General features: G+C 45.6%; 1 protein-coding gene across 1 annotated transcript in view; it reads left to right on the top strand.

Moving 5' to 3' along the window:
- The first annotated feature begins 5,591 nt into the window (after positions 1-5,591).
- The window catches only part of JAG2 (jagged canonical Notch ligand 2), a 60,119-nt gene continuing 40,466 nt past the window's right edge, over positions 5,592-25,244 (top strand). The window contains exons 1-2 of the mRNA XM_042814827.1: positions 5,592-5,873; positions 6,006-6,329. Coding sequence (XP_042670761.1) covers positions 5,592-5,873; positions 6,006-6,329 — 606 coding nt within the window. The remainder of the gene's footprint in view (positions 5,874-6,005; positions 6,330-25,244) is intronic.

Here is a 25,244-nt window from a genome sequence, read left to right as displayed (position 1 = left end):
CTGCCTATTGAAACAACCTCATGATAGTTAGCAGCTCTATGAGACCTCAGAGAACCACCACAGTACCAGAAGGCCAGAAAAAGGAGATGCAAACCCTTTTAAAAAGGAAGGAGCTGAAGAATGATGCTCAGGACAGCTTGGTTTGAAATCCCAGAGAAAACTGGAAAAATAAATATTCTAGAAATGTCTGGAAAATAACAAGGGGGTAACAGCAAAGATTTGTGAACTCAACAGCATTTTTTATTTTTTTTTTGCACTGGGGCAGCAGGGTATGCAAGAACTTGCAGATGCAATAAATCCATGCTTTATTGGATCATTCTATGATTCTATGACTTTGACACTCATATTTTATTATCATAACTAGAAGACATAATCTGAAGATCTGAAAAACCTCTTTAGAGGATGGCAAACCAAACTGAAATCAACTGTACTGGACTTCAGCAGTATTTGGACTAGATGAACTTTTAAGGTCCCTTCCAACTCAAATGATTCTATGATCCTACAATAATATCATGCCAAAACAAACAAACAAACAAACAAACCCAAGTCCTCCCTTCCACTAAAAAAATACACTGAAGCAAGCACTGTGCTTGTTCACATTGCCAGTACTGACATATTTCTTTTACCTTACTCAGCACTACTGAGGTCTTATGCAACTCTGCACAGTGGATTTAAGGAAATTGAGGAACGATTGTGAATAGACCAAAGCAGGGCCATAGGAACAATCAAGGGTGTAGAAAATATGATCTACCATCACAACACCAAAAAAAATAATCTTTTTCAGTGCAAACATGAGGCATCAGGAGAAGGCACAGTAGTGGTCTTCAACTACATGAAGAGCAGCGGTAGATAGGAAGGGAACATGATGTGCTCTGTATCCATTGCAAATAGGTCAAGAAGTGGGATCAAAGAGCAGCAGTACATACAGCACCATGCATGTCCTGATGGTTAACTGCTAGAACAAGTGATCTCAGCTGAGAATTTCTGTCTGGGGATGCTTTTAAGAAAAGGTCGGATACCCATCTGTTATGCAAGAAGCAGGCACTGTTTGTTCTGCTCTGTGGAATGGGATAAACTAGATAATCTCTGGATATCCCTTCTGACCTTCTTTTCTGTGATTCACACACCAGAAAAGCCATAGGTAGAGATTTCTGGCTTTTTTTTGAGGATGACTGCAATGAACTTTGAGAGTGAAGGCCAGCTGTGGGTACAGCACGGCTCAGCCCATCTGAGAAGTCTCAAACTTAACCATTTTCCTGAGAATCCACAAAGACAAGGACTAGAAGAGCAGGAGCACACTGAGCCTCAGATCAGCTGAGCTGGCTTTCTGCACTTTTTCCCCGGTGACCTGTTAATAGCTCATGCCCACCCACACCTCAAAACCTTTGAGCAGGGCTCTGAAATGTGGGAAGTGATCAGCTGGGAGTAACTCAGCAAGTCTGTGCCTTTGCTACATTTCTCCCATTTCATTAATATTGCTGGCCTTCGGAACCAATCTCTATAGAGTGAAACCAACCAGCTTCAGGGGCCAGATATCACATATGCTTTTGCTGGCAGAAGACCAGGCACCAGAGCAGAAAGCTGGCCAGGCAGCAAGGCTGAGATGTTGGGAAGCACCTTCCTTCTGCTCCTCAGAGCCCTCAGAAACCAGTGCCAGCCCAGAGCTGGAGATAGGAAAGGGTGCTGCCAAGACCTCAGCTCCTTTCTGGCACAGCTTCCGTCAGGCATAGCTTTGCTTGCAAAGCTGGAGCCTGGAAGGCAGACAGATGCAAGCAGCACCTTGTGCCTTCTCCAGCTCATCTTCTCTTGGACTGTGCAAGCAGCTTAACCTAAGGATAATTGCAGGTCTCCATTGGAAGGTGACTTATGACAATGTTCTTGCAGTTCAAGCCTGCTTACTTCCATGAAGAGCATGCATATGCGTGAACACACAGGTTAAACACAATACATGAACCATCCAAATCCAGCAGGACTCTCTTCAGTCAAAGGAGAAGACACATCTTTGCCCTGCCAAGTCCACAGCAAAGCTCAAAATACCTCACTCAGCCACGTTCCGTAAAAAGAGAGAGAAATCTTCCTCTAGTTACCCTCTACCTTCCTTCCTCAGAAGCTCTCTCCATTTGTACCATTAGCCCCAGCCCTCCACACAAAGGAGGAAAGAGAGAAATTAATTCTTCACAGCTGGTTCTGTCCTGCAATGCCTTGCTCTCAGGACAGGCAGCTGTAGCCTCTCCGGCCAGAAAGGGAGGGTTAACTCCTACCCTGCCAAGTTTCAGATGGAGACAATCCAAAATGATCTTCTTGCCTTTAAGTTTCCCAAGCGGATGCATTCTGGCCTGGATAAATGAGGTATATGTCCACATCCACGCACATGCTGGCAAACTACGTCCCTGTACCTCTGAAGTCTCAAAGGCGAGTGGAGAAACCCTGCCCCTTCCTAGCTCCTACTATCCTCTGGGGAGATTTTATGCAAATGATTTAATGAGCATACTTGCAAAGGATTTGCATACAGGCATAAACTTAACAGAGCGCGAAAGCCAAAATCCTGTCCCGGAGAGCTGGGATGAGGAGGTAAGGGATGCAGGAATCCCACCCTGCCTGGGGCCATGGTGAGCGGGTCCTCCCCGACCTTTGGGACCAATGTTCTCCAGCCATGTCCCTGGTGAAGAACTGCAGGCTCAAGCTTAAAGTCAGGCATGAGCTTCCTCAGCCCTTCTTCAACTTTTTCCCCGTGTAGAGCCCCTAATCACAGAATGGCTTACGTCGGAAGGGACCTTAAAGATCACTGAGTTCCAGCTGCCTGCTGTGGGCTGGCTGCTACCCACTAGTTCCCACTTGCAGTCTAAAGGAGGAACAGTGCAATGTGAGGATCTATAGGTTTTTGAGCTCAATAACCCTCGTTTTGTTGGGAAGGGAAAAGAAAAGTGCCTCGAACTTATGCTGGACATGTGGAAATTGTGCTGACCTGCACAGAGCAGCACACAGGTGGGATGCTGCCCCAGGTGTGGTGCAATGGATGGATCACCCAGCTCCTTCCCAATTCACCTCATGGTCCAGCACCTGGACTCGTCCGAAAGCTCAAAGTTCATATAATGAGAAATATTTTTGCTGTTTTTCCTTCAAATCATCTCTGTGCGTAACTACAATGAAGCAGCTTTGTGTGCCTGCAGAAGAGTGAAAGTCCACAGCACTTGAACAATGGAGTTGGACTCGATGGTCCTTATGGGTCCCTTCCAACTTGGGTTTTCTATGATTCTCTGTCAATGTTAATAAGCTTTGTGAGAGAACAGGCTGAAAATGGGGCTGCAGCACCAAAAAGAATGAACATTTCCCTAAACAGAAAGAGAGAATGCCTGGAAATAGCAGCTCCCTGTTCCTGTGAAATCAGGTTACAGCAAGAAAAGGCATTTTAAATGGCACCGGAGTTTTTGAGTACCGTAGAATATTTACAAAGGCAAAAGCAAAGCACAAAAAGACCACGCAGTGTGCTCGAGGTAACAAAGCAATCGTGCGATGCAGCAGGTAACCGAGCTGGGTCTGCGGAGCCCGAGCATCTGCTGTAACTCCTGGATCATCTTTCTTCTGTATTGCATTTGCTCAGCATGGTGATAAAAATATGTCTTCCTCCAGAGGCAGATTGACCGCGTAATGCCAAGTGCAGATGATGAGGTTTTGCGTTTGTTTATGATGATACACGCAAACAAAATACCTGTCTTGCAAAATAGTTTGGCTGTCATCCACGGCAAAATAACCATTAGGCAGAAAGCAAGCCTAAGGACCTCCTTCCCTTCACTCACCAGAACAAAGTAATTAAAAGCCACATGGCATCCGCCTGTCCACTTGGCAGCGGTGCTATGGGCAGGGCTTTGGGCCCAGCAGAGCTGATCAGCAAAAGGTGGCAACTTGGAAACATCCCATCAAACCCTACATGTCCCCCCCCCCCCACCCCCCCTACCCCCCCCCCCCCCCCGCCTCCTTCTACAGGCAGTTATCCCAGGGCGGAATCTTCACCAGAATGTAGTTTCAAAGAGAGGACGCACGACATAAAAGCAATATTTGCTGCTCCACTTCAGAGAGCTCCTGTTTGAGTTCAGGAGGGATAAGAGGGAAAGTCGGGGCCGCTGCTGGGGAGCAGATGAGGTGAGCGCGGGTGGCAGCAGGGTGGGCTCAGGACGGGGGTGAGAGCAACCAGCAGCAGCGCACTGAGCCGTGAATGGGAAAGGAGAATCAGGTCCGTAGGTGGGGAGCAGAAAGGCGAGGGGAGCAGGCGAACAAGAGGATTGGGGCTCGTGGCTTGCCAGCTGGCATGCAGCGAGCAGCTGCTGCTGTGTCAGCCCGGCCGAGGGCTGCAGCTGCATGCTGGCCTTGAATAGCGGAGCAGCAGCGTGCCGGCTGGCTGCTGAAGGGACAGGAGCTCAATGGGCAGGGGGGTCTGTGAAAGGTTTGGGAGCAGGGGAACACGACAGGGCTTTGATTTCAGAGCTGTTTATTCTGCAATTGTCCACTCTGGTGTATGAGCAGTGCTCCGGAGTTAAAATGGGGAAGGGGGAGGGAGAGAAGCAGAAGGGAAAGTGAGGTCTTCAGCATAGAACTGGGCTTTAGGAGCGTATCTGCAGCGTGCAGTTGTCTGGATGCACAGCTTTCATAGTTGTCAGCAGGGATCAGAGTCACAGGGCGCTTAAAGCACAGGGAAAATCTCTGCGTGCTCACCGAGTGCCTCAGCCACCGCTGGAGAAGGGCAGGAGCCCAGCATCAGCCATCTGCTCCCACACCATGTGTTGCAATGCTCCCAGTGAATTCAAGGCTCCTAGCAGCCCAGAGGCTTGACATGAGTGTGAGTGCTACAGCACAGCCAGGGTGCTCCCACCCCATGCACCGCTCCACTGCTGTCACCAATCTCATTCCGTGTGCACACAGCATCTGTACGCCTCCACAGCTGCGGGCGATCCCACTCTGTGCAGTCTTCTGCAGTTATGCCCAAGCTCCTGCAGTTGTGTGGGTGCACCCACCCGCCCCAAGCACTCCACCATCAGTACGTGTGCATGCACCCTAGGTGCTCCTACATGAGTGTGGGCACACATTTCCCACGTGCTCTCCTATGTCCAAAGGCACACCCACCCTTGGTGCTCTCTCACAGCCATGCAGGGCCACCCAGCTGTTTGCACACAAACATCAGCACACGGACCTGACGTATCCCATGCGGGATGCACAAAGGGCTCCTTCATGTTCTCCACGGCTATGCAGGCAGGTGGGGTGCGTGTAAGCGTTGCAGCTTGCGCCGTGCACGCTCCTCCACGGCCACGCTTTCACCGTACATGAGCGTGGAGCACCCTATTCCTCCACAGCCCCCACCTGCTTGCACGGGAGTGCGGGTGCTCGCATCGTGCGTGCAGCCCCACGGCTCCGCACGCAGCCGGCGAGGCAGAAGCAAACCACGGCTCACAACGGGAAGAGTCCCATCTATCCCCCCCTACCCTCCCCGCTCTCCCTCCCTTTAAGAGCCGCCGCGGGCCCGGCGCTGGCCCCACCCGCCGTGCCGCGGGGCCGGGCCGTCCCCCTCATTAATATGAAGGCGGCGGCCGCGGCGGCGAATGGGTAATGAAGCTGTCACTCCGGCACCTACTTGTTGGCCGTCCGCGGAGCCGAGGCGCATAGAGGGCGAGCGGAGCCCGCGGGAGGGGAGCGGCGGCGGAGGAGCGCTCCGGGCGGCCCCGCCGGCAGCCCATGCCCTGCGGCCCCCCCGCCGCCCATGCCGCCAGCTGCGGGCTCGGCGGGCTGCTCTGAGGCGGCCGCGCGGAGCTGCAGCCATGCGGCACCCGGCCCCCCTCGGCCCCGCGCTGCTGCTGCTGCTGTTCTTGGCCGCCCGCGTGCAGGTAGGGGGGCTCTGCCCCGTTTTTCCAACCTCTCCCCCTCCCCCCTCCCCGACCTGCAACCCGCAACCCCACGCCTTCGCCCCGGCGCTGCGCTGCCGAGCCCCGTTCTCCCTTCGGCTCTTTTATTTTTAGGTGTCCCGCGGCACGGGCTATTTCGAGCTGCAGCTTAACTCGGTGCGGAATGTCAACGGGGAGCTGTTCAACGGGGAATGCTGCGACGGCGAGCAGAGCCCCCCGGAGCGGGACTGCGGCCGGGACGAGTGCGACACATATGTGAAGGTGTGCCTCAAGGAGTACCAGGCCAAGATCTCCATGGGGGGACCCTGCAGCTACGGCTCCGGCTCCACCCCGGTACTCGGAGGGAATATTTTCTATCTGAACGGCGACAAATACCATCCCCGCGGCAGGAGCCCCGAGACGGGGCGGATCGTCATCCCGTTCCAGTACGCCTGGCCGGTAGGTGCCCTCCGGCTCTGCTGTTCGCCGGCGTTATTTTTCATTCTGCTGTTCTTGTTTTGTCATTTCTTTTAATCGCGTTTCTTTAATCGCGAGGCGGGCGGGGGCCGTGCAACAGGTCGCGGTGCACGTAGAGCGGTCGCGGGGCTGCGGGCTTGCCGGAGCTCGCAGCGTGCGGCGGGTGTTGCTCAGGGCCGCCGTAGCGCGGAAACGCTTCGAAAAAAAAAGAAAGGAAAAAAAGAAAGGGGAAAAAAAAAAAATTAAACTCCTTGCTTTAATTTCTCTGTATTTAATTATGCGGAGAAGTCGCGGAGCGCGGCGGCGCGCGCTGTTCCCAGCAGGGGGCGCCATAACGCGCAGCGCAGGTGGGGGCGCGGCGCGGGGCGCGTGCCGCGGCTCGCGAAGGGCGCGAGCTGCCGCCCCTCCTGGGGCGCGGGCGGGGCCGCCTGAGGAGGGGGGGTGGGGGGGAGAGAAGGAGGAGGAGGGGAGCGTTGGTGGCGGCGGCGGCGCGCGCGCGCGCCCCCGCGGCGACCGTTGAAGCGGGGGTGGGAGGGGCGCCGCCGTTGGGTGCGCGGAGGGAGGAGGGCGGCGCCCCTCACTCAGCCCCGCACCTGTGTAGGGACGGAGGCCGAAGCTGCCGCCCCGCACGTGAGCAGGGGAGGATATCCGAAGGCCGGCGTTGAAACCTGACCCGCGGCTCGGCTGCGCGCAACCGAGGCCGCTTGCGAGGCGCTGGTGCCGCTCGCGTGTCTCCTCTCCCCTCCTCCCCGTTGCGGAGGCGGTGCGGTGGCACAGCTGTGGGCGGCGAGGTCGGAGCAGCACCTGCGGCGGTCACCTGCGAAGCGGCATCTAAGGAGCCCTGGCACACCGCACGGCGGCTCGCGGCGTCCTCATCTCCAACACTGAGAGCGAGGAGGGGCGCAGCTCGTTGGCGCTGAGGGGCGGCCCTCCGAAGTTCCCGTGCTGTCGCGGACCCGATGCTCGCACACCTCAGGAGCCCCTCTTTGGATGCTGGGGCTTTGCTCGAGTTAGGCTGAATAAAAGTGGGTAGATGATTAATGTCTCTGCTTGGTCGCTCGTGTTCTGATTGCTGGGCACTCTGAGCACCTTTGTTTCAGTGCCTGTTGAAATTAGGGTGCTGTTAATGGGTATAGTCAGTGCTGTACAGACGTTTGAAGCTGTGCTCGGAAGTGAAGATTGAGAGTAAAATGAGTGTTCTTCCTCTTGTGGACCGTCTGTGACAGGCTTTGTGAAATCACAGGCTTCAGTAGGAGATTTTGGTAACAGTAGTACCCCAGACTTTATCTGCACGAGGCAGTAAAGGTGGCTTAAGTCACACTTTTAATTTGCCAGTTTCTGCTGTGTGAAAACAGGAGGAGGGCTGAGTAATCCCTGTGGTCCTGAAGCCCAGCTGCCTTTGTTTGGCTCTGTGTTGGGATAAGCACATCCCTACCTCGCAGCTGTGGAATGCAGTTGTTCTGTACTCTTCTAGTCCTGAGAGCACAAGCCTACCTGTTCTCGCCCCATATCTCACAGGTAGATCACTGCTGTGTCTCTAAGTGTACGATACCATGTCTGCTGTTACTACTCATATCGATGCACCCTGAGCCTTGTTCAGGAGTTGAAGACTTTGATGCCTATAGCTCCACTGCTGCTTTGCAGCTGTTGCAGAGCAGCCTGTCGTTTATTTAAACAGTGCCACTGCAGTCTGGTGGGTGGCTGGCTGATTTCTGGAAGGTTTACTGAACCTTCTCCCTGCCCACCGTTGATGCTAAAAATAAGCTGTGTAGTAGTTGCATGTCTTAAAGCAGTCTGTGTATTGCTGCCTGCAGATACACTTAGGGAAAGAAGTCCCTCTTCTGTGTTGTAGTTTCATCTCTAATTATGGGTGCTCGCTTGGATGGGGAGCACAGCATTTGTCACAGCTGTACATAAGCCATATAGACTGGGCAAATAGGTTAAGCATTAAGGCAATGCTCTTTCAACAACTTTTTTTAAAGTGGATTGGTTCCCAGGTGAAGTTCCAACTTCTGAGGCAATTTCAAGATTATTCTTATCTCTGTACCCAAACAAGAAAAAAACCCAACAGTATAGACACAGTTTTTTCATTTGTGAATCAAGTTAGCTTTAGTGCACGGAAGCACTCCTGATAGTTCTGGACTGGATTTGTAAGATTGGGAAATCCAGTCCTGATGGAAGCCAGCATTAGTCTATATGGATTTCTTACTGAAACTCCTCTGGGTGATAGCTCCAAGGATACTGATATATGAAGTATGTAAGTATAAATCACTTGAGGGAGGATTTTTTGACATCTGCTTGATATTGCAGTTCCTCAAGATGACAGCAGCTGTAATGCAAGTATAGTCATGGAAGGTATTTTTGCCTTTTTGTTACACTGTTTTTTTTTGGTTTTTTTTTTTTTTTTTTTTTTTGTGATTTGACATAGTGAAAGTTTACAGTTAAAGGACAGATTTTACTCTTAAAGAACACTATTGTCTTCTGTAAAGCTGCAGTACCAGACTTCAGTGACTTCTACTGTTTAGTACAGAGAAGGTTATCCTACTTATTCTGATTTCCTGTCGTCTTTAATATCGTTAGTCTGATCTCTGATTTGCAAGAGGAGCTTGGGATATTGCCAGAAAGTTCTTAAAATTGCTACCTTGGGATACATCATCCCCAGAAATCTGGCAGTGGGAGAGGCTGAGGAACAGCTAGAACAATACAGCTGTCTTCCTCACCCACCTACCTCACATTTCTTTTGCCTCCTGCTGTAAAACATGCAGCTTAATGCTCTTTTGAGGTCATTAACAAACAGATGATGCAATTGCAGTTTGTGTGAATTTTAAAACAGAAAAGAAGGTCCCAAGTAGCTTTGAGGAATAAATTCTGGTCACTTGCACAGCTTAGGCTTGCTAAGCATTTTTTTTTTTTTTTTTTTAGCACAAAGCTGTTCAGACACCGGGGCTTCAAGTGCCTTGTCCTATCTGAGTCAGGAAAAGCTTGCAGAGCAGTAGTTAACAGGATAGCAGCAGGATTTCAGCTTTTTGCTTTGGTAAGGGAGGGGTTACTTGGAATGCTGGTTTTGAAGACCTTTTAAAGGTAAGGACATTCTCTTGGATGTATCATGCAGAACAGTTTTTCATAATCTTTGCAAGATGGCGTGAAGTAGAGTTTGTGTGGTTTTTTCTCTCCACCCTGTTCCTTCCCTGAGGGAATTTGCAGCTTTTCCTGCACTGTAAGTGTTGGTATGGCATTCATTACTTCAGTTAATTAGTCATATAGAGGAATTGTTCTGACTAGCCGTGGCTGTTGAAATCATAGATAACAGCATACATAATTATCTCCTCTCAGCCCCTCTGATGCTCTGGTGTGACTGACAGTGCAGCGTATGCACGAGTGCTCTGTGCTCTGAACTCTGCAGGTGAACTACAGAGTTCGGGGACTTGGAAATAAGTCAATCCTCAATGGCCAGGAGGAAAGCCATCAGTTTCACTTCGTTCTCCTTGCTTCTTATCGGCTGCTTAGCTTTTGGGCTTTGTATGTGTCTGAGGAAGGGCTCCTTGATGTTCAGGAGGTCCTCGCTGCTTGCTCTGTAAGCATGCCTTCCCCACTAGAGCGTAGGCAGCTTGTTTGTTGTATTTATATTCTTGGAACTCGAGCTTTCCCTTTTGAAAGTGTGGTTATAGTACTTATCTCTCAAGTTCAGAGGGACTGTTAACTTTCAGGTAGTTGAAAATAAGTGAAATTATGTGCATTTAATATCCAGACTGTGAATTTCATCTGCATGCAGACCACATGGGAGTCTCATCCAAATGCCTGGAAGTGTTCAGCCTTGAGCTAAAACATAAACCAGCATATGAACCATCGAGGACATAAAGCTGTTGAAAGGATAACTTGGCTGCAGCAGTAAATGCTGGGTTTCTTAGAAAGCAACTATACCCCCTCTCCTGCCAAGACCTGAGCAGGAATACTTGACCTTAGAGCTTTTATTACCTAATGGGTGCAGTGCTCTGGTATTTTCAGATGGCATCTACTTCAGTATAGTCCTCTGCATCAAGTTCTCTCCATCGTTCCAATTTGCAAACTTGTGTATGTTGTGAAGCAGCTAGGCCTCAGAGGCAGTTAGCCTTGAAGTAAGTTCTCTTGATCCTTGGAGCCTGCAGGGAACTAGATAGACTGCACACTTCCTATGGTCAGGCTATTTTTGTTTGGCTGGTAGAGCTACAACTGGTCTACCTTCTGTCTTAACACAGACATCACTTTTTAAGATCGGGATCTTGAGGCTTCATAATGAAAACATTCTGGGTTAGGTTACTGCTTGCTCACTAGTAGGGTAAACATACATTCTGTCACCTTGGATGGTGATCTGTCGTGTCAGATGCGCTCAAATCAGGCAGGTTAAAGCTAAACCACGAGCATTCAAAAGGGTTCTTGTATTCAGTTGTACCAATGAAACATAATGGACACTTTCATCGTGAAGATCAGAAGCCCACAAGTAAATACTCAGTGTGCCTCTAAATGATTGTACTTGGCTCTACTGAAGCTTAAAAAAATAAATAAATACAGCAACTGCAAACCCAGTCCTAAGGAATACCTGAGGGCGGGAAATCAACAAGAGCATCACCTTATACCAAATGTAAAAATCTGTCTGGTATGGTGTGCAATTCATGTGCTGTATAACCTCTTGTTGGCAGAGGAAGTCAGCTTGGAAAAGTAACGTAGAAGGTAGTGGTATATGTTGATGGACTGCATAAATGTGTGGTGTCTTATTTGCCAGCAGCCTACCTCTTTTCCCATGTGGAAGTCTGAGCTGAAAGTGCTAATCTTTCTTTTTAATATTCATCTCCTTTTCTATCCCTGAGCTTGTTATTGAGCGGGTTATTGACTGCCAGATTGGCTTGTTGGTAGATGTGGGACTGCCCTGGTAACTGGCACGGCAAACTTTCTTGTGTTTACAGAAGCACCTGCAGCCCTTGCGCATACACACACACACACACAGAGTCATTCCCTGCCTGTTGTGTGGTTCAGGGACAGACAACACAGTGGATTGGAGAACCTGGGCTTTCTCAATCTGTATGTCCTCAGTCTTGGAGAAGCAGGTCATGGAATCACAAGCTTTCACCTGCTTAGTATTGTATTTGCCTTAAAACCTTTTTGATCAGAGAAGAGTATTTTGAGGGAATGATTTATTACATAAAAATATCCTTTCAGTTTGGGGTTATGCAAATGCAGAGTAGCTTGCAGGTTTTGCCATGTTCCATTTTAAATGAAGATCATCTGCTTATGTTTTAGAGACTAACTTTAGCAGTACTGAGTAGAAGCAATTCCATTTGATTTCAGTAGCAGCTGCAGGTGTCACCTCTAAAAAAGAATCAAGGCCTTAATGGTGGGCACTTCAGAACTACTCTTTGAAAAAGGGATTTATTATTGGCATGCTGTCTGTGCCAGCAACTATTTGCAGCTTGCCTGAAATAGAAAGCCTAAAGACTTAAGTTTCATGTAACTGTAGAAAATCTTATCTTCTAATTTGAAGCAGAAAGGTTCTTTGCACTCTTAATCCTTTATACACTGCTGTTATTGAATCTGGAATTTCTTACGTATTCGGAATAAATGTGTTTTAGAGAACGGTATTTTAACTATTTAAACCTTTGTACCTTAACCTTTGGTGGGTTGGAGGGAGTATGAACATTGTGGGGATGACCAAAAAGGAAAACACTTCTATTTATACTCCTTAAAATCTTCAATAGGTAAACACTTACCTATTAGAAAAGCTGAGGCTAATCTTAAAACTTGCAGGCAGGTAGCTTTCCCTCCAGGACACTGAATGGTGTGCTTACACCTCTTGCCAACTTTCTAACCTTTATTCCAGAAGGTACTTCAGCTTCAGTGGTACCGTGTGCTCTTAGGCACACAGCTGGTGTGGGCATCACATCTCTGAAAACGACAAAGGTGTTAAAGCAGTTGGGATTACCTTTTGCTAGAGCATGTGAGGTGGAGAAGAAGGTGAGGTAGAAACCGAGCGTGTTCCGTTCACCACAACATGATGGAAGCTTTGTAGCACTGCTTTGGGCTGTTTGAAGATGTTCCAGCTACTGTTTTTTCTTAAGGAATAAAAACCCAAGCCCAAAAAAACAACCCACCAGCCTGCATGTGAAAGATCTGCGATAGACATGAGAACATGTAGCTTTCATCTTAAATGATGTGGTTCATCTTTAACATAGTGGTTGGGGTAAAACCATAATTGGATGTGTTTTTATCAGGCTTGTGATATTTGGCCTATTTGAGCCATGGTCTCGTACTGTAGGCTGAGAGATCCTGTGAAGTTCAAGGAAATCTGTTGGTCTGGATGTTGAGAAACCTTGTACTGTTGAATTTAACTTCTGGGTTTGGTGCTACTGCTTTTGTATTCCCTGCACAAATCCAGCTCATCATGAGGCTTCAGTTGCTATTAGGAGTTCACTGGCTGCCAGCACAGAAGCTATGAAAAAATTAATCTTCTGTCAAGCCATAGATGATGTGAAACAATTACTTTTTGTGGATGTAGGAAGTGCCAAAAATGGTTTTGTGTAGTTTTAAGCTGCTTGTCATTGATAAGTTGCCACACATTTTTTTTCTCTTGTATGAGGTTGTATTTAAGGCAGATGGTGTGCGAGGTAAACAGTGATTTACTTTTTGCCTTTCAGTGTGCAGGTGAGAGGGGTGGAATTTACCTGTTCTGTGTAATCTCACTCCTTCACTTGTTTTTCCTGTATGCGTTGGTTTGTGTAAGCGTGGGCTTTGAAATACATGCTATGAACATACTTTAGAAACTAAGTTCGTAAAGCAGCTGTGATCACATCGTACACTTAGTCATCTGCAGAAGCTTTAAATTACTCTATGCCTGAAAGCTTCCCTCCCTTTTCTGAAAACAAGACTGATGTTTTGTCAACTCTGTGTGGGTCCAATTTGCATGGCTTGCTGGAGTTAGAGCTGTTCAACCTACTGAGGAGGGAGGGTCACTTTACAACTCGCACACCAGTTGACTTTCCCTTGGGTTGCTCCGGTTCCATGTGCTGGTATCCACTGAGCTGGAAGAAGTTGTGAGCAGTAGCTTGAACGCAGAGTGACAAGCTGAAAGAATGAGTGGGGTGCATTGGTAGTGCTTCTGCCCATTAGTGCTAAGTGAGATACTAAAGGATGGTTGCTGCTGCTCCTTTGCAGTAGCGCTGCTGTTCTCTTCCTCTTCAGCACTCAGATGGTCTTTGTTGGCCTTGTGGCTGCTCTGGCTCCTGGTTAGTAGGTATCTAAGTTTGGTTGGCCTTTGGCCGCTGCTGGCTGCTGTTATCGACTTGGTGGCTTTGGGGTGGTATGTTTAGCCATCCTGTGAGTGGGAGGTGACACATGATACGGCCACCTCCCATGTGCCCTGTCACTGTGGCTGGGTAGCGGGCCAGTGAGTGGATGGCTGGGATCACCTGTGCTGCATCATGCTGTGTTCTGGGCTGCATTAAAAAAGGGGTGGCCAGCAGGGAGAGGGAGGTGGTTGTCCCCTTCTACTCGGCTCTTGTGAGGCCCCGTCTGCAGTACTGCATCCAGGCCTGGGGCCCCCAGCACAGGAAGGATGTGGAGCTCTTGGAGTGGGTCCAGAGGAGGGCATTAAGATGATCAGAGGGCTGGAGCACCTCTTCTATGAGGAAAGGTTGAGGGAACTGGGCTTGTTTAGCTTGGAGAAGAGAAGGCTTTGGGGGGAACCTCATTGTGGCCTTCCAGTACTTGAAGGGTGCATATAGACAGGAGGAGAATGGGACTGTCCTACAGCTACAGCCTTCCTCTCCTGTATGCCCAGGGACAGAGCAGCGGGAGCACATAGGGCTGTGTGGGTGTCTTTTCTAGATCATCTCGAGTCAGAGGAGTGACCAAGTCGGGCTTTTGGTGCCTTTGCTTGCTATGTAAGAGAAAAAACAACCTGTATATGAAACTTAGCAAACAGTCTTAATTGGTGACTATCATATGTGCATTGATATAGAAAAGCAATGAAGCTTGTCTAGGACTGAACAGCTAAGTCACTATGTTTTAGATTACTCAGATGCCTTTGGTCTGGTGGCCTGGGTTCTGTTCAGTGATGTACAAAACAATAGGTGCATCTTATCTCCAAAGGCTTAGATACAAACTCACACTGAGATGAATGCTTGCTCTTAGTCTGATATGTCTGCTGTTGCATTAGATATTGAACTTATTTCTTATAACTATCTCCAGAGAATGGTTTACTGTTACAAAACATTGTTTAACAGCTGAGCTGTAGCTTGTGCTTATTTACTAAACTCTATCTCCAGGGTGATTTTTAAGAATGGTTATTAGCTGTTACTGTGAATGAAGAGGAGGAAAACTGACTTCTACAACTCACATTTTGGATACTGACTAAAAGTTTAGAAAGCACATCTTATGTGAAAATCTTCTGTTAGCTAAGTGCTAAGAGGAACTTGGCTACACACTAGGCGTGGATTTTATCTGTGGTTGAAAATAGTGTGCTTCCCAACAGCAGCTAGAATGCTGCATTAGATGGAAGGGGCATGGCATTTCAAGGCTGAATGGCCTTTCTTAGTCTTACTTGATTAGAGCTTGCAGAGGTTGCTAAGAAACAGCCTAATAGTCCTTGAGTAACCAATTATATGCCCCTTGGACAGATGCACAGGTGCTCATTCTCTAAAGTTTTTTTTAAATCTGAGATAAGACTGGAGTATTAGTACATAAACTGCAATCTGTTTACATCCTGCTTCAGGCTTGGAAGTCCTGATTGTATGTATCTTGTTCCCAGCAGGATGTGTTCTGGTGGCTTTTATTCAGTACATCATTATTTTACTATTATTACACTTAAATGTTTCTTGCAGTGCATCTTCAATTCCTAAATAGTCCACTGGTTTTCTAATAGGCTGTGCTTGCTAGTTCTCTGAACATACAGCTTAAGTAACTGAGTGTCTGATACTTGAATTGGATGAACTTTACACATCCAGGCTTTTAATAAGGTGGCAGGGTCGATTCTGATGCAGTATCTTGTAATCCGTGGGAGCTGTGTCAGACTGAGCAACTTTCAGTACTCACAGAGGAGTGCATCTAAATGGTAGTGAAATACTGCATGAGCTGGCTCTTAGCTTAAAACAGTGTGATGTTTTGGTCTTCTCTGGGTGTGTATTTCTATTACTGATGTTTCAACTTGACAAATTTTAAGTTAATGTAGAACAGTCTACATTGTTAAAGCTTAAGGTCCTGGCTTCTAGCTGGAGAACTTAAGCTCTATTCAGGCGACTGGTTGATTTTGGAAGGCTTGACTGACGAGCTTTAGGCAGTGAGCTGAGGAATACATGAGCAGCTTAGTTATTGATCTACTCCAATAAAGACTGCAGTAGTTCAGCAGGGTGTGCAGCTCTGGCTTCCATTTGCTGTTCTTTCTGTTGGCTGAAGACAGTTCTAACAGTACAGGTCAAGTAACTTGTGTGCTGCCTCAGATTTTTGGGGGGTGGTTCCTTGCTCTTGTGCTATACATAAAGACTTTTTGTGTGTGGTTTTGATAGTTCTACCTCTCTATGGTGTTAAAACCAGTATGACTTTCCTTGTTATAGCATGGAGTCTTCACTGTAACTGGCTGCGTGCTGTCGAAGTCTAGAAGTCAGACCATGTTTACTTGATGAGGGGTGCTGAAGGACAAGCATAGCCCTTGTTTATGGTTGTTTGTCTATACAACAATGAAGTGATAGCATCTCCTTATTGTTTGTAAACTGCTCTTTAAACCGTATATTTATATATAGGCACAAAGCGTTGTAGTGTTGTATTCATCTGTTGAAGAGCTTTGTAGAACTGAGTATTATTCCCTGGTTGATCCATACAGACCAATGCTTTCTTCTATTAGAAAGCGGGAAGGGGATGGAAGTAGAAAAACCAACTTAGGTTTGTGTACTGAATACTTCAGATACACTCCTGCAGTGTTTTCTGATGTCCATCATTAAGCTGGGGTGACATTGGGGTTGCACAGCTTGTAGATGCTTTGCATCTCTCTCTGTAAGAGAAAATGTGAAGTGGCTGATCAAATTTAGCTGGTGGCAATTCTTAAGGGGTTAATTTTCAGAAATGAAATCCTTTTTTTTTTTTTTTTGTTAGCACTACATGTTGCTGTGAACTGCCATAATGAACTGTCACAGGGCTTCTAGAGAACAAGCTCTTGAATATCAAGAGCTTCATATCTACTCCTTGATCACTGCAGATGTAGAGTAAATGAAATGAACTGGCAGGAGGAGTTTGTCTGACTTCTGACAGCCTTACACCAGTGTTAATTTGTGTGCCTCTAAATCTTTAGGATGGACTCTAAAAAACTGTGATGGTCTGCAAGACTTCTGTTAGCCAAGGAATCTGAAGAAGGTAGAAGAGCAGAAGTGTTAAAAAGATTGAGAAGTATTCACTTGTGGGTCTTGCTGAATTATGAATCCTGTTTTGGGCTCCCAAAACTATTTATGGAACAGTTTTTTTAATGTTCATTGGCTTTATGTGGCTTTTCTGTGTTCTTCCTTAAGAAGAAAACTGTGGCACTGATACTTTTGGGAAGTAACTACTAGTTAACAATGAAATCAGTTTGAGAACTTGCTGTGAGACCTGGCTTTTGTAGCTTCCAGATCTGTATCAGTGTGGGGAAGAAAAAATAAAGCAGCACTCTTAATTCGCAAGTGCCTGCTTTCACTTTTTGGTCCACGTACTCTGCTATACCTGCTACAAAGGAGTTCTGATGCCGCTTTGTTACACTGGAGTTGATAGACTTGAGGTTAGCATATATTCAGATAGAATCTTGGAATTACAGACTTGATGTACTGCTGTATGCCGTATCAATTTGTTGCTGTAAGCAGTTAATTTTTAATAGGAATTAAATACAGCATGGTGATTGGTGCTGAAAACGTGATTAACATTTACTGTAGCTACAAAGTACTGTTCAGAAGATTCCATGTTGCTACTAAAATAAGAAGCAGGCATTTGTTTTGGGAGCGTGTTTGTATGAGCTTTTCTGGACACTGGTGCTGCTGTGTATACATAACAGGTATGCTGCACACAGACAAGCACACAGTTAAATATTGGTTCAAATCTGTTGTGTGCGTTGGTCTCTGAAAGAATTTGTCCTCTTACAGCAGTAGGTTTTCTGGTCAGCCTATTTCTGTGTGTTTATGAGAGCAGTGAGGCACAGGCAGAGCGTTGGTCATGTCTGCAGCATCCTGGTGCTGAGGTGGTGGTAAGGTAAGGCGAACAGCTGCCTATGAAATGGAAATTAAGGTCATTCAATTTAGCTGTGGCTACCAAAATCTTTGCTTGTGTGTCTTCTTTCATACACGTCTGGTATTGCCCACTTAGCTTTAGCTTTAATGGGACTCAGTTGGGTAGAATTGACGAGAAAGTTGAGTAGGACTTAGAAAAACACTGCCTTTAGCTCAGTGCTTCTGTAGGAACAGAGGTTGAGTATGGGCCTCTCTGCTTCCTCGGGCAAGGCATCCACGCTCATTAGGTTGAGCTAGTTTTGTGGCCACCTGCCTTTTCAGAAACAAAGGAAAAGACAGAGGTGCTGCCACCAGCTAATGTTATTTAAAAGGGTTACGATTAAAATACTCTTTATTCTGAGGAACTTTACATGTATAGAACTCAAGGGCATATCTATCTTTTCTATATTCGCCTACCTTCTTGGTATGTGTATTTGCAATACAAAAGAGTGCATGCAGGTGTTCTGTGTTTAGAACAATAATTAAAATATTACATATTTACTTTAATTCCCTCTTGACTTCAAGTTGAAATTATAATGATGTATGGCTTGAAGTGCCCAGAGGACACTAATATCCATGCTGCATGGAGCAGAGGGGAGGGAAGAGCAGTATTAATTACTAGTTCATCTTTTGAATTTGAATTGTTAGCATAAAACAAGGCTTGCATCAACATTTAATTGGTCTTCGTGGTTGTTACATAGGCATCAAAAGAGATGATCTAGGTACATTTTCATTAATGCAACAAGAAAGTGTACTTACAATGGACTTAATTTATCTTGGACTTCTTCCCAGACTTTAGGAAAGGAGTGGGGCATGGATACTTGGTTACTGTCAAGTTTGCCACCTTCAAAGGTGGTAGCAAGGCTGAAAGCTTCGTTTTGAATCTAATGAAATGATATTATGATGATGCCTATCTGACTGTAGTGTATTGCATTTGTATGCGTCTTTCTAGCAGGCTTTTTTCTGTTCTCTTATGTCACTGATACTTCCTTCTGGTATTTGCTATTGGATTAACTCAGAGGATTTCTGGAAATTCCCAGTGCTGGCTTCAGATGTGGTAGAGAAGAGAATATCTTAATAGCCTTGAAGTTGTGAGACTATTTAAGGTGTAAATAGCTTTCATGTAAAAGGCAAATATCTATTGAAACTTAATCCCATGACTCTGTTTCTGAAAATGTTTTTTTGCCAGGCCAAAGGCTGTCCACTGAAATCAGGCACTGGTGGAGAAACATCTGCTGGAGTTGTTACTCTTCTGTATGTAATTTCTGATTTAATCTCTGTTTCTAATCTCAGTTTAAAAGCACCCTGTGTTCTCCGTACATAAGATAGAAGGGAAGGCTATGACTTGAGGTTCCAGCAGGTTTGCAAGGTTGATTCCCACTGAAATTGTTCTTCCTTGTTCTTTTCTACTCTAGAACTGTCACAGAGAAACAGAATTTTGGAGAGTTTGTACTGGGATCCCTGTGAGAGGCAGGTGCAGTGCAAATTGTGTGCTTGTATGACTGCCCTCAAGAAAACCAGTTAGGATGTTGCTTCTCTTGGTATGGCTGTAGTACAGCATGCCAAATTGTATTGTTTTGGTAGCTGTTACATTTTAAATGGCTTTAAATTTCAAATAGTTGGCTTTCCTTCGCTTGATTTCTTCTCAGGCAGAAAGGGAAAGTGTGCTGATTTTATACCCATGCATTGTAGCGTGTATGGAAGAGATGTGACAGTTGGTAGAAGCTGTTTTTCTTAATGAGGCCTGAATGTTTTGTGGGCCACTGGTCCTCTGTCAGTAGATCTAGGGATCTACCTCCTTTGAAGGTAATGAGTGCAGGCAAAAACCTGCCATGCTTTTTGTTGCAGGCTGCAATGTGTGGGTTTCCTTTACGTGGAAGAAAAGCAGCTTTAGTGAGCTGTTGAATGGTACTCATTTTTTGGTAGTATTTTCTGTCTTCAGAGACCAAAAAAGGGCCTTCTGTGCGTACTTAGTAAAAACTGTCTTTCAAGGTATTTTTCCCTACTGGACAGAGTGTAAAAGTTTGCAAACATTTTCAAACAGGCTCGTCTCTATAGGTGTAACTTCGAAAGGCTGGTGATATCTTAACTTGTGCTTCCCCATCCCTGAGCTTTTTGGACTATTTGCTTCCTGAGGTTGCCAAGGATTCTGCTTGAGGCTCAGATTGTGAAGCTGTGCTGTTCGGGCACTGAACTGAGCTTAATGCTGACTCGGTGCTGCTGGAGCAGATCTGAAGGGCTATCAAGATTTGTCTTGTGGCTGGCTTTATTGGGGCTGCTCAGAGTAACCACGTAAAGTATGGAGGAAAATGCTTTAGAAGTGCAGGCTCGTAATGAGACTTGCAGACTGATAGTCCTGTAGTTTGTAATCTGGAATAATAACAGCAAATTCCTTCAATTATTAGACATTATAGATAGTAGTGGAATGTTTGAGGTGGTTCCCTCAAATTAGGCAAATTTCAGCAGTCTGTGACTTTTCTTTCCCAGCTGTCAAGTTTCAACATTTCTCCAGTTAGCTGATATTTCCAGGCTGCCACAGGTGCTTTGCCTTCGTAACTACCTTACCAGTCATGCTAACATCACCCTTTGTATTGTGCCCCTAACTCCCCTCAAATGCAGACAGTGTTCTAAGGGCAGTGCTACCTCTCTAGATTGGTTCTTGAGAATCATAGAACGCAATAGGCCCAGTTTTTAGTGGGGGGAGTGATACCTTGTGCTGCTCCTGTTTGTGTAGAACTGTGATGCTTAGCTCAGCAACACACACAGATGGTATCAAATCAGTTTCTTTTGGAGTCAGTAGCCAGTGCTGGCACCAGTCTTATGTATTACACAGAAGCCAGGAGAGATTGCTTTTGACCATGACATGCAGTAGTTGAAGCCTGACGATGAGTTGTCTAGTAATACAAGTTGTTTCTCAGTTCAGCCTTCACCAAGAAATGTAGTGAGCTTTTCATAGTTAAAACAGGGATTTAAATACAAAGTGCTGACAATTTTGTGTGGGGAGGAAATTGCTATGAGATCAGTAAACTTAATATTTTACCTGACACTTGTCAAACTTCAGCAAGTTACTAAAGAGTAAGTGCTTGTTTCGTTTGTGCATTTCTCTTATGTGTCCTTGGATGACACCATGTTCTGCTTTGTACCACCCAGCCTGGAGTTAATTGCTCTTAAAGACCACCTGGGCTACCATTTTCCCAGGAGAAGTTTCAAAAGCCTCTAGACCTCCAAATCTTTATTCTTGTTAGTAACATCTCCCAATTAGTAGCTCCAGCTCAGCTTGTCTTTTTCTTCAAATAACATTTATTTTGTGCTGCAACAAGTATAAGGCTTGGTATGGATGTTACCTGCATGATTTGGTGGCTTTTGGAATTGGCTAACTTCAGGTGACAGTACTGCAGAAAGGACAATCTTAATCAATTAGATTTTCTCAGATGTTACAGCTTTCAAAGAGGAGTTCCAAGGTATAATTATAAATTCTATTTTTTTTTGTTATCCCTCAAACATTGCTTGGTCACAATGTGGTTTACCCCAAGATAGGTGCTGATCACTTGAGCAGGCCTGCAAGAGTGAATGCTTCTTAGTGGTCTCCTGTTTTAATGCTAGCTATCAGAAAAAGTGGAATACTTAATCAGCTGCCTGGTTAAAGATGGAGTTAAGGATTTGTTTATGTTCCCTCATGGATAAGGACTAGGCAAGAATATGTAAGAACTTGTTATTTTTTTTTTTTTTCCAAACAAGAACCTTCATCTAATTGTGATTGGTGTCAAATGCTTGTGTTAGTCTGCTCGTGGACTGCCAAGCTTTGCATGAAGTGCCTCCTTGTCGTGTTTATTTTCTGTGGGTTTTTTGTCCCTGAGCATGGCTCCTGTTGGCTTAATTTAATGACCTGGCGTTCTTGTCAAGGCCAGGAATTGTTTTTCTTCAGCATCTCCCTGGCCTTTTGTAATAGAAATCTACAAAGCCACGTACTTCAGTTCTTTCCCTTCCAGCCTGAAGAGTTTTGACTGTTGTTTTCATTCTTTGTAGAAAAGTCATCCCCTACTTGGTCATGGCACGCTGAAGCCATGCTGCTTCCCATCACCTTCTGTTGCAGAATTGCTCAGTGACAAGACACAGTCTGTGGTTTTGTTTCCCCTCTTTCTTTGGCTAGAGCCAAAGTGCCCAGCTGCTCTGAGTCTTAAGTAGTCAAGACATGGATGAGAGTAGGGGACCTGATCTCTTGCTGTACACAAAACTTGAGCTTGTGAACTCAGCTTGCTTGGATAGAATGAAGTGGCTCTAATTGAATGAGTAGAGCTGGTCATGGAATCGACTTAAAGATGTATTTTGTGAAGCCTTGCTTATCAAAATCTTCACAGAAGGAAGAACAGTCACAGGTGTCATTAACTGAGGATTTTATTATATGCTCTGAGAATTGGTTCACATTCAGCAATGTTGGAAGCTTAAATGACAAGATTTGAGATGCTGTTTCTGCCATGTCACTACTGATATTCTTAGTTTTATGAACTACTTGTTTTATTGAGATGTGTACACACGATGTCTAGAGGTAACGCAGACTGAAGGCTCTTGCCATGAGATAGAAGTGTTTCGCCAAAACTGATCAGTGGAATAACTGGTAGGTTGGGTTAATATTAAACACTGCTGTTTTTAATCTCTGCAATAGAATGGTATTGCAGGACCCTTTGCACTCAAGGTAACAAAGTATTCTCTGCTTTTTCTTTCTTTTTTTTCTTCTTAATTCTAGAGCTGTAAGCAAGAGGTTTGGAAACTAATCCTAGGTGGTTTGTACAGTTTAGGCTTCAAGGGTGGAACTTAATCTCCTTGAATACAGCAGAGATGTGTGTATGCTGGATTTGGAGAAGGGAAGATGGTCTGGGGTGGGGATGAGTAGCAGATGGCTATAAAAAGCACGAGTTGCTTATATTCAGCAAGACTAGCAGTAATGCTCTGCACGCAGTGCTGAAAGGAACTGTTAAAATAGGGATGGGTTCTTCTAGAACCTTTACTGTTTCCTGTGAGTGGAATAGTAGCTAGCAGCTTTTCTTCAGATAAGCCTTGGCAAGACTACTGCCTGGGCAGATTTCCTGCAGCTTTTCTAAATGAGAAGCTAATTACTTGCTTTTGGTGCTGGAAGACCTGGCGAGGTATGTGCTCCCTGCTTACTGGACGAAGAGACTGCTTGGTCTGCAGCTGCTGTCTGGCAGAGGCTGCTGTCAAAGTTCAGGGCCGCTGCTGAGGTTTTTAGGAACGAATAGTACTTCTGAGTTGTCATTTGTTATAATGTTAAATTAGGTTAGGTTTGTTTTGGGAGCTAAGCTGCAGGCTTGTAGGTTATTCTGGTGGTTTATCTTCTATTTAGGTGAGAGCTTTGTCTGCTTTGCAAGTGGTGTGAAGTGACTGTTAATGTCTTCCTTTAGAGATCTTTTTCCTCTTGTGAGCTACCTGGAAACGGGCTCTGTTTCTGCAGGTCTTAGGTAAGGCTAATACACAATTTCAGATAACTTTAGAACTCTGCAGCTGAAAGTTTTCCTGTGAAATCTGAAGGCCTCTCAGCTTGCATGCAGTGTATCAGTAGGATATGCAAGTGTCTTCAGGTCTTAAAGATCTTCCTCCAGCTGTACTATTGAGTAACACCTAGCTGCATCTAATAGTTTGATTACCTCGATGAGAAGCCCACTATGCTCCTTTTTCACAAAGATGTGTGTGCTGTCAGATGCTGTAATACCCCTTTGAGTTCCTTCTTGAAACTGTTTTCATTTAGATACCTGCAGCCAGTTGTTGGTAGGATTCCTTTATCCAGTTGCTGGGTTACTTTTGTTAGCTGAATGTGAGTCCCTACCTGGGTGTTAAGTATTATCTCTGATTCTGACTTATTCACCTGTTGTTTTTATTTGTGCTCCTCTTTTAGTGAAATGACTCTTAATAGTCTCAACATCTTGATTTCTTCCCTTGCCACCCCCATATGCGCACACATACACACCCCTCTATTTTTGAGCTTGCTTTGTTTGGGGGAGGAATGAGGTGTTCAAGCTCATGTAGGTGGAGATTTGAGCCTGCTGGCTAGTAGTGGTGTCAAAAGTACCTTCCCTTCTCTCCCTTCCTCACCTCCCAGGTTTTGTAGGCTTCCTAAAAGGGGGTCAGGTGGGGCTCATCTGTAAACAGCTCCCCTCTAAGAGCAGCAAGGCTCCAAAGCTTGTAAACATTGCCCCGCTTTTGTGACTTGGCCAAGAGGAATATAACTGCAGTAATTGCTCTCAAATGGATGCCTTAGAGTTGCTCAACATCTTTCTGTTCTCCGCTGCCGGTGTTTGCAGTACTCCAAACCAGCCTTCCGCAACGCTCCTGACAGAACGTGATTGTTTGGCCCTGGTTTCCTAAGGGAAGGCTTTTTGTTTAGGCCTCACCATGGTACTTCTCAAATGAAAAATGAGGGTTTATAGGAGAGGTCCTTTTACAATTTTGTGTTGGAATGGTCTTTGCTTTCAGCAGACAAGTTCTTGCATGCAACTATGTCTGAAATTTCCGTGAAGCTTCAAAAATGAGCTTCATTTTGTCTTTCCCCTGTATCCCTCATCTGGAAAATGGCCTGGGGAGCGGGGAATGCTTGCTCCTTCTGCAGAGGTGTCTCTCATGTCTTTGTCACAACCGCTTTGAGAAGAGCAACTTGCACACTTGTTCTATACGTCTGCCCTTAAAACTGTGCTGAAGATGGACCTCCTCTGAATCCTTCTCCCTGCCCTTGCAAACTGGTTTATTTATGAGGAAGTTGTAAGGGCTTACAGGGCTGCTGGGGAAGGAAATGGAATATGCTTGCCTTTTAAGTCAGCTTTTTCCATGGCAGGCAGGCTGCTTAGAGGAGGGGGGGGGGGGGGGGTTAATTTAAGAGGGGGGAAAAAAAAAAGGGCTACCAATTTTTTTTTTTTTCCCCTCTGTTTTTACTGTGTTTGCTTTGCTCCTGTAGGAAGTCTTTTCTTTTTAAATAAAGAAAATCTGGGAATTGGCCATGCTGGTCAAGAATTTAGAAACATGATCTGAAGAATTATTAGTGACGGTTTAGCTTAATTTCTTTAACCTCAGGAGTTAAGTATGAGGCTGTTGTGACCTATTTTTACCGTGAAGTATTCAGATACTTCAGTTGCTAATTCGTGAGTGAAGTTTGAAAGGAAATGGAATTGATTGGTGGTGAGAGCCTGTGCTTCCAGTATAACAGTCTGCTGGACAGGAAGGTAATGTGGGCTCCAGGTTTGTGAAGGAGCAGTACTTATTTTCTGATCTGTAGCAGGTTACTGATCTCTTGGGGTGTTGTCTGTCTATGGAAAATCACAGGCAAATGTCTCTGATTGGAAATCTTAGTTGAAATCAAGAATGTTAGAGTAAATATGTAATACAGTTAATGTGTTAATTGTTAGATGGTTTTTGTATCACTTTTCAGCTCAATATTTTGTGGCTTTTGGGGAGATTTTGTTTAAAAATAGAAATTCTCTTCCTGATTGAGAGTACTGTCAGAAGATTGGTCATCTTTGTTTAGATTAGAAATCTGACACGTGTATCCAGAGAACATCTTTGAATGTTGATTTGCAAATGCCAGAGTAATAGTTTTTGAAAAGTTTTTGCAAAACCAATATTACAGGTTTTGTTTTCCTCCCCT

Source organism: Centrocercus urophasianus, unplaced genomic scaffold (genome assembly GCF_019232065.1).
Source record: "Centrocercus urophasianus isolate 14NV4802_14NV808 unplaced genomic scaffold, USGS_Curo_1.0 seq_14, whole genome shotgun sequence".
NCBI lineage: Eukaryota > Metazoa > Chordata > Aves > Galliformes > Phasianidae > Centrocercus > Centrocercus urophasianus.
This window is presented reverse-complemented; position numbering and strand designations above follow the sequence as displayed.